General features: G+C 39.6%; 2 protein-coding genes across 2 annotated transcripts in view; one reads left to right on the top strand and one right to left on the bottom strand.

Moving 5' to 3' along the window:
* Window positions 1-9,035, top strand: part of LOC105553376 (uncharacterized protein C5orf42-like) — a gene marked incomplete at its 3' end in the record, with an annotated part of 28,093 nt that extends 19,058 nt beyond the window's left edge. The window contains exons 7-8 of the mRNA XM_011999430.1: window positions 1,486-1,659; window positions 8,807-9,035. Of these exons, the coding sequence (XP_011854820.1) occupies window positions 1,486-1,659; window positions 8,807-9,035 (403 nt within the window). The remainder of the gene's footprint in view (window positions 1-1,485; window positions 1,660-8,806) is intronic.
* On the bottom strand, window positions 2,850-5,888 carry LOC105553337 (oral-facial-digital syndrome 1 protein-like). Its single transcript, XM_011999383.1, has 2 exons — window positions 4,957-5,888; window positions 2,850-4,836 (listed from the first exon to the last, which is right to left on the bottom strand). Exons 1-2 carry the CDS (start codon window positions 5,886-5,888, stop codon window positions 2,850-2,852), a joined length of 2,919 nt encoding a protein of 972 aa, XP_011854773.1.
* Window positions 9,036-9,466: the final 431 nt, after the last annotated feature.

The following is a 9,466-nucleotide window of genomic DNA, read 5'->3' as shown; positions in this document are numbered from 1 at the left end:
CATGGTGGCACACATGCCTGTAATCCCAGCTACTTGGGAGGCTGAGGCAGGAGAATCACTTGAACCCAGGAAGTGAGGTTGTAGTGAGCTGAGATCGTGCCATTTCACTCCAGCCTGGGCAATAAGAGCGAAACTCTGTCTCAAAAAAAAAAAAAAAAAGAAAAAGAAAAAATCATAAGGGAAAATACATTTCCAGTATTGTACTGTATTTATTGATACCACCAGTTTATGTTATCTGTTTCCAAGATTAATTGTCTGAAACGGTGGACAACCATAGCTGCAGACCTCAATCCATGGTATGTCTCAAGCAATTCAACTTTTACTTGTAATGTCATGAATTTTTTCTGCTTATTCAGAACACTTCCAGGATCTCTTGTGGCACTTCTTGTAGGTCTCATGGTGTTATTCAAGGTTTATGGTATAACACTAAATGTGATGAGAACTACACAAGAATTTTGAGGTACTTTTTATTGCCATATGCACTTTACTAGAGAGATGAACTGCTTTGCAGAAATGATTAGCATCACATAGTATTTTCAGCAAATACTTCCAACACTTGAGCTCTTCAAAGTAGCAACAGGAGGTAGCTACAAAATTAATATAGTAGTAGTACAGTAGGAACTACAATGAATTTTATGCAGTTATTTAATACTTTATGTGTGTTTACATTTCTCTTGACTGTGAACAGTGCCATATATGGCCTGTAAGTGTTTGTGTAAATTTTGATAATTTTTTTTGTTTTGAGTCAGAATATCTAGCTCTGTTGCTCAGGCTGGAGTGCACTGGCACGATCTCAGCTTACTGCAGCCTCCACCTCCTAGACTCAAGCAATCTTCCTACCTCAGCACCCTGAGTAGCTGGGACCATAGGTGCGCACCACCATGCCCAGCTAATTTTTTTTAATTCTATTTTTTTGTAGAGGTGGGATTTCACCGTGTTGCCCAGGCTGGTCTCAAACTCCTGAGCTCAAGAGAGCAGCCTACCTTGGCCTCCCAAAGTGCTGGGATTATAGGTGTGAGCCACTGTACCCAGCCAATTTTGATAAATTTTAACTTTTTATAGTTTATATGTATTTTATGGTACTAAATGATAAAATATCTACTTTTTTTTGTATTCATGACATACCTTTTTCTTTTTTTTAAAATTTTTTGATGTTTCTAGGTTATGTGGTGTGCCTACAAATTTTTTCAAATTGTCACAAATCTCCAAAACATTTTCTAGTATATTTATGGAAAAAAAATCTGTATATATAAGTGGATTTGTGCAGTTCAAACCCGTGAAGTTCAAGGGTCAGCTGTAATTGTTTTTGGTTTTATTGTCTTTAAGAAATATGGTACCTATTATAATTCAGCTTGTATTGGCCATGGGTGCTCATCTCAGAAAAAAACGTATTACAATTTTCTTTTTGTATAATATTGGGAACTTAAATATTACTACTTTTGGTAGTTGATCACAGTCTTCTTAGGTCATTGCTGTATTCCTTAGGTGCTGCGAAGTCTCATTTTGAGTGTGGAATGGCGGGTGGTGTTCATCCTGAGGCAGCAGTGAGAGTCGTCCAGTCCATGGCTCGTTTCATGGCTGCCTATTTCACCAATCAGCAGCTTTGCATTTTGCCACCTCATCATGTAAATGTTCTTCCCCCACTTCATATTAAAACAGGTAATATAGTAAACAAATCCTTTTAAAACTCTTTTTGCATTGCACATAATAGAATATTGAAAACATATTATACAGAGGCCATTACTCTATGGAAATGATACTGTTCTAGCATAGTATCTGAAACACAGGAGGCGATTTATGACTATTTGTGAATGAATAGAATCTGAGAAAAGTAATGGCTTAGATTTGTTTTTATTGAATATGGATTTTAAAAAATCACAAAATTGGGGCAAGTTGATCTTTATAAAGTTTTTGTTTTTAAATTTTAATTAATTATTTTTTTTTAGAGATGGGATTTTGCTATGTTGCTCAGGCTGGTTTTGAGCTCCTGGCCTCAGATGATCTTTTTTGTTGAGACTGAGTTTCGCTCTTGTTGCCCAGGCTGGAGTGCAATGGCGTGATCTCAGCTAACTGCAGCCTCCACCTCCTGGGTTCAAGCAATTTTCCTGCCTCAACCTCCCAAGTAGCTGGGATTACAGGCATGTGCCACCACGCTGAGCTAATTTTTTATATTTAGTAGAGACGGGGTTTCACCATGTTAGTCAGGTCTCGAACTCCTGACCTCAGGTGATCGAACTGCCTTGGCCTCCCTGCAGGGATTATAGGCGTGCACCACCGTGCCTGGCCAAATGATCTTAACCACCTCAGCCTCCCACGTTGCAGGGACTATAGGTGTATACCCCTGTGCCCAGCTAAAGTTTCAATTTTTAAAGTGAAAGGGCTGCCACCTTCATTTATGTCAAAATGTAGAAATTCAATAAATATTGAGCTTGCTAATTCAATATTTAAGTTTATTTGGATGATTTACTTTTATGATTTTATTTGGACCATTTACTTTTTAAATTTAATACTTTCATTAGTATGGTCAAAATGCATCTAATCCTGTGCTAGATAACTGCCCTGCTCTCAGTATAAACATGTACACAAATTTCTATGATATTCATTTATTCTGATTTTTATTAAGTGCCTGCTGTTTGCCACACAGTATTCTTGGTGCTGCAAATATACTAGCTTGTGCAACATGAAATTGATAATACTAAAACATTTGCAGTTTCTTTCTTCCTTTTTTTTTTTTGATTATACACATTTTTATTGTGAGTTTTATCTGTTGATAGAGAAACATTTACAAAGGAGTAAATGTTATGTTACTTCTCATGGTATGTAAGTTAGAAGCTGGGCAGCAAACATGGTTACCAAGAGTCATCTGGTTCTTCATGAGAAAAGCCTGTTAAACTTTCGACTTTGTCACTAGATTGCAGTGTGTCCAGTAGGGAGCCTTCCTGGACCATCATTTTTGAGCTCTTACCTGCCGACTCCTGGTCTTGCTCCTGCTGGATTATTTTGATGTATTTCTCTAAAGGATTTTCACTGTGAGCAGATTTGTCTTTCATTTCTTGATTACTCATTTCTAATTCATTTGCCATTTCTAATTCATTTTCCATTTCAATCTTCAGTGATTCTTCAGTCATCCTCCTTTCCTGATACAGTTTTTCTAGTTCTCTTCGTTCCCTTTCTAAAATTTCTTGTAGGTTACTCTGCCTTCTTTCTTCTCTCTGCTTTCGTTCTTTCACTTGCTGTTCCCATATTTTTTCTTCTTCCTTTTGTTCTTCAGTTTGTTTCTGATCTACATTTGGGTGCTGATATGAGAGGGGAACAGCAGCTGCAGCAGCACCCATATGAAGCATATCCCCGGCAGGAGAGGGCTCATCCATTTCAAACTGCCTTGGCATGTTCCCTGCATATTCAAAAGATGATTCAAATTCCTCATTATCCTTAAAAGCTAGCTTGTCCACATCTGAAAATTCACTTTTGTCTTGAAGTTCATTTTGTCTCTGATAATGACCAGCTTTCTGCCTCGGAGGGCTGGAGAAGGGAGGGATGGAGAAGTTGTGCCTAGACTCAGTGGGTGATGACAGGGGCATTCTGTCAGTACAAGGACTGGGGGAAGCAATGTGTGATCTGTGCAGACCTTCCAGATATATTTCACTTTCAAGGCTTCTTTTTGCTTCTGGAAGGGATGTGGAGGAGAGGCGTCTGGAGGAAGTGCCCCCACGTAGCCTTGAGGCTGCACTGCCTGTCAGTGCTTCCAAGATGTCATTCCTTTCTTCTTTAAGTGTGCCCACTTGAGGCTGCTCAGAGACCACTCTGTCCTCTGCAAAAATATGTCTTTCCGGGGAACTGGAAGTAATGTTTTTGAAGGCTTCCAGCAAGTGCAGAGATGGTGGGCTCTTTGCTGGTAGTGGGCCTGTGGCAGAGTTTTTAATATCTCTCCGATGGTAACTTCTGAAAGCCTTTTCCAGGCGTTCGGCCTCTTGCTGAAGCTCTTTGACCCTTGCATTAGTATTGGCGACAAACTGAAGGTCAGAATCAGGGGAACTACCCTCCATCCCTGTATTTGGATAATTTGTGATCCTTGATGCAACCATACCTGCTAGAACATTTTCCTGTTTAAAAGGATTGCTCAAGAAGTCCCCACATATCTCACCATTGTGAAGCACCATGTTGTCATTTATTAATCCATTGGCAGAATGATGGATCACAGACTGCTTTGGATTGCAGTACACTTCATTCTCTAGGGCTGTCTGAGTTTGCTTCAGTTGCAATTTTAAATCGGCAACCTGAATAGTTAACCTCTTTACGGAAGCTTTGTAACCTAGTATCTGGGCCTTCAGCTGTGCAGTATGCTCAATTTCATCTTGCAGTTGTTTGTGCAGAGCTTGCCTGCGGCTTTCGAACTCCTCATGCTCAACCACTATTGCCTTTTCTGCTTTCTGTAGTTGTTTCTGAAAGACCACAAGTTCAGGAGCTGGCTGAGCGAGGCGGTTTAGGAGACGCAAGTTTTCATTTCTACTCTCTTCCAGTTGTTGTTTAAGTAATTTATTTTGTGCCAGAAGCTCCAGTCTCTCTTCTTTTAGTAGTGAATAATCACTCATCACTTTAACCTTTTCATTCAGCATATGGTTTTGTTTTGTTATTGCCAAAGACTGGGCTTTGACAGACTCTAACTCAAGCTCAAGTTCTTTTATGCGATTTACAGATTGATTGAGTTCTTCCTTTTTTGAATTAAAAGCTATGAGCTCCTCTTGCAAATGAACTGCTTTTTCTTTATTCTTCCTTTCATCTTCAGTCAGTCGATTAGTTCTAATGATGTAGTCATCCTTTAGTTCAAGTTGATACTTTAGAAGTTCATTCTTGAGCTTTTGGTCATAGGCCTTCTCAAAAGTCTTTATATTCTGCTCCTGTCTCCTAAGTGCCTCAGTCATGCTTTTATATTTTTCTTCCTGGAGCTTCTGGTTCAGTTCAAAAGCTTCAACTCTTTGCTTCAGCTCTGCTTCTCTTCCTCTTAGCAAATCCATATCTTTTAGTAAAAGTTGCCTTTGAGCATAAATCTCTTTTGTTTCAATCTCTTGGTGCTTTTGAATTCTCTCAAGGGTACTCTTTTCCCGAATAACGAGGGCTTCAGATTTTGCTTGACAAGCTTTCTCAAAATCATTCTGGAACACGGCTAATTCCTTCTCATACTTTTTTTTCGCTTCCATTTTAATTTTTGCTATCTCAGTATCTTTAAAAAACTTCAATTTTTGGCATATTTCTGCCCGAAGTTGCTCTTCTATTTCTCTCTTATATTCATTTAGTTTTATTTCTAAAGACTCGAACTTGACACGCTGAGGGTAAGCATCTGCAAACTGATCATCAATAAGCTGAAGCTTCTCAGCCAGAGAATCTCTGCTAAATGTCAAACTTGTCTGAGTTTCCCTATTACAACTCTCTTTAGCTTGATGATATTCTGCCAATTCTTTTAAAAAATACATAAGAAAACCTTTTTGGTTTTCTTTATCAGATCCTGAAACCAGTGATTTGTAGAGAATGGAAGTAGGGTTGATTTTAATGAGTTGTAATAGATCCTGCATAGTAAATACCTTTTCTTTTGCCAAACCACTTTCTGGAAAGAAAACAGAAAGTGAATATTCATAGCCGCATCTTTGTAAGTGATCTGCCACTAAAGAGTTAGAGGCACTTATTAAGAGGGAGCTCCCTTGCACTGAAATGGACCGAGTTTGCAGTTCTCCACTCAATACAGGCTGCATCAGCTCATGAATTAGCTGGTTGCGAAGTTGTATCTTGAGCGTGTCCAGTATACCCCGATCCTTAAATGTCTGGTATAGCTTTTTGCGCAGTTCATCTTGACTCAACACATCAGCCACGGGGAGCATGTTCGACTGAGCCATTATCAGCCGTCAGCTTCCTCTGGAGCCCACCTCGCTCGCCCCACCGTAGCCGAGTTTAGTGCCCAGCCGGGGGATGGGCCAAGACAAGGGGGATTCCCTGCCCTCCAGAGCTCTGTCTCTGTCCCGGGGGGTGGGGAGGAACAAGGGTGCTGAACGCTTTCTGCCTTGCACTGCTAACTAGGTTTTCTAGCAAACACGCGAGCTTCCTTTCTTCGCAGTTCTGAGGCATGAGTGAAGACCGTGACCCAGGCGCGACTCAAAGGCGGCTGGAGGGCGGGGACTCGGAGACTAGGGACGGAAGGCGGCAAGGCAGGACCGCCTCACATCCCGGCCTTCATCTCCCGGCGACCGGCTAAGTACAGCCTTCCGGTCTGGAGAGCTATGGCGCATGCGCATTGTTTTCTTTTTTTTTAAATCTGTGGAACAGATTTATCCTAACTGCCATGAACAAAATGATAAAGTACTTATTCTTTTATGGGGTTTACGTCTAATATGTTGAGACAGAAAATTAAATATATAAACCAGATATATCAAATGGTTATAACTGTTATGGAGAGAACTAAAATAGAGCAATAGAGCGTGACTGAGTGGCAATTTTAGATTGGAAATTTCAGGAGCAGCTCTCTGAGGAGGTGAAAGTTAAGCTTAACTCTTTTTCTTTCTTTTTTTTTTTTTGAGACGGAGTCTCACTGTGTCGCCCAGGCTGGAGTGCAGTGGCGCGATCTCGGCTCACTGCAAGCTCCGCCTCCCAGGTTTACGCCATTCTCCTACCTCAGCTTCCGGAGTAGCTGGTACTACAGGCGCCCGCCACCTCGCCCGGCTAATTTTTTGTATTTTTAGTAGAGACGGGGTTTCACAGTGTTAGCCAGGGTGGTCTCAATCTCCTGACCTCCTGATCCGCCCGCCTTGAACTCCCAAAGTGCTGGGATTACAGGCGTGAGCCACCGCTCAGGCCTCTAAGCCTAACTCTTAATAACAAAAAAGAATTGGATATATCAAGGCACAGGGCATTCTAACCTGAGTTTGTGTAAAAGCCCCAGGGCAAGAACAAGGTTGATGTGTTTGAGATATGGAAAGATCTGTGTGGCTGTAAACTGGAGGAGGAGGGCTGGGCATGTTGGCTCATGCCTGTAATCCCAGCACTTTGGGAAGCCAGGCCTATTGCTTGAGTCCAGGAGTTTGAGATCAGCCTGGGCAACATTGTGAAACCCTGCCTCTACCAGACATACAAAAATTAGCCTGGCATGGTGACATGTACTTGAGATTCCCAGTCACTTGGGAGGCTGAGGCAGGAGGATTGCTTGAGCCGGGATGGCAGAGGTTGCAGTGAGATCACGCAATTACACTACAGCTTGGGTGACAGATCAAGACTGTCTCAAACAAAACAGAACAAAACAAAACCAAAACAACAACAAAAAAACCCCCAAAGCAAACAAAAAAAACTAGAGGAGGAAGTGGAGAGTGATATGAGTTGCATTCAGTAAAAGGGCCAGATGGTGTAAGCCATGTTAAGAAATCTTAATTTTATTTTAAGTATCATGGGAATCTGTTGGAGGGCTTTAAGCAAGAGTAGACATGAACAGATACACATGTATGTACAAGGCACACCTAGGTTAGAGTAATACTAGTTAAAATATAATTAGAAGTTTAATAAGGACGGCAACAAGTGGTCAGCAAATATAATCAGTCATAGAACCATGAATTTTGAACTATGTGTTCAAACTCCTATGTTCTGTCAGTGTTTCAGGATGCATATACATTTCATGTTCATTTTTCTAATCAGAATTTTTCTAGGGATTTGAGTTGCTTATTTGGTGTGATATTTTAAAAAGTAGCGAAACTTTTTACTGTGTGAAAGTAGTAAAATTTTCAGAAAATTAAATTATTCAAGTTATTTTAATAGTATATTACCTTGCTAGTAGTGAATAAAAATAGGAAAAATTTAGCCAGTATCCTGGCTCCTTTGCTTATGCAAAATCAGACATCCAAGTGGTTGAAAACTTTTTTGGTTTTCCAGGTGTGTTTGTCAGAGAGCTAAAATGTTAGTTCTTGCTGTAGACATAGCCTGTGTAGGTCATGTGAGAAACTAACCATTTCAAGGAACAGAGAAGCTCATGAATACTATTTATGACTTTTGTTTTGAGAGAATGAGTAAAAATCCCATCAACATATATTTTTAAATAACATTTCTTTTATCGTATTTTTAAGTTGCTTTATCAAGTTACTTCAATTAGGGAAAGGGACAGAAGGCCAGGGGGAATATTATCCTTTTGTATTAAATCACAGGCCGGATAGCAATCTTATTATTTAGTCAGAATTACTGAAAATCACACTTTTCTACTTCGTAATCAACACTAATATTGACACTTAATATCCTTCATTGTTACCTCAACTTAGTTTTTTATTGCATAACACTGTGGGTAACACAAAATCGGATAAAATGTAGTCTCTGCCTTCTGCATTTCATAATCTAGTATGAGAAATAAGCATGTATTTCTTAGTATCCCACAGTAATAAACTACACATTGTGACCCATGTCACGGTAATAAATTGTACATTATGTACCAATAGTATAGTAGATATAAATGTTTTTTGTATGTATTTGCGTATTACCTGACACAAAAGTTTCATTAAACAGTATTTACCTTTATTGTCTATACTTTCTATTCTGTTTTTTTCTCTCTTTTGTTTCATTTTAAAAATAATGCTGGCATTTGTTTCATGACCCACGAATGAGGCACATTTGTCAGTGTTAAAAGTGTTCTAGGGCATGTTGAGTATTACTTTAGCCCATTTTGTATGTATCTTCCTGGTGGTTTTTTGTAGAAAATACTGATTGAAGAGATAAATATACCTATGTAAGGAATCATGAGTTCGGATGTAATTGTAATAATCCATTTTTAAAAATTTACTCACAGAGCAGTCCTTTCGACTTATTCCTCTGCAACACTCTAAGGTGGCCAGCGTCGTTAGAGATCAAAATCTCTCTAATGTGTGGACAGTTGAATATGCACTTGAATTGCTATTTATTGGTGGCCTGGTTCCAGAGGCTGTGTGGTTGGCATATAAACTTGGAGACTGGAAGACGTCTGCTTCAATTGGTGTGGCTTTCCAGCTGTTCTGTAAACGTGATAGCAATTTCATGAGGTATGGAATTTTAGGCAATTTTAAGATACAGTATGATTGAACTATGTATTTTATATTTCTCTTTTTGCTGGTATTTACGTTTTATGTGGAATCCTTAGTTCAGCATTGTTCAATGGAACATTCTTTAGTAATGGAAATGTGTTGTCCAGTATGGTAGCCACTCACCACAAGTAACTATTGAAATGCAGCTAGTGAGACCAAGGAATTAGATTTTCAATTTAATTTTAGTTAATTTAAATTTAAATAGCCACATGTAGTTAGTGGTTACTGTATTGAACAGTTCAGTGGCTTACTTATTTGTGTTAAAACTTTTATAATAGCCAGGTGCGATGATTCGTGCCTGTGGTCCCAACTACTTGGAAGGCTGATGTGGGAAGATCACTTGAGCTCGGGAGGTCAAGGCCACAGTAAGCTGTGATCATGTCATTACA

The sequence above is a fragment of the Mandrillus leucophaeus genome, unplaced genomic scaffold (genome assembly GCF_000951045.1).
Source record: "Mandrillus leucophaeus isolate KB7577 unplaced genomic scaffold, Mleu.le_1.0 Scaffold1165, whole genome shotgun sequence".
NCBI lineage: Eukaryota > Metazoa > Chordata > Mammalia > Primates > Cercopithecidae > Mandrillus > Mandrillus leucophaeus.
Note: the sequence above shows the minus strand (reverse complement) of the source record. Positions and strands in the feature narration are given on the sequence as shown.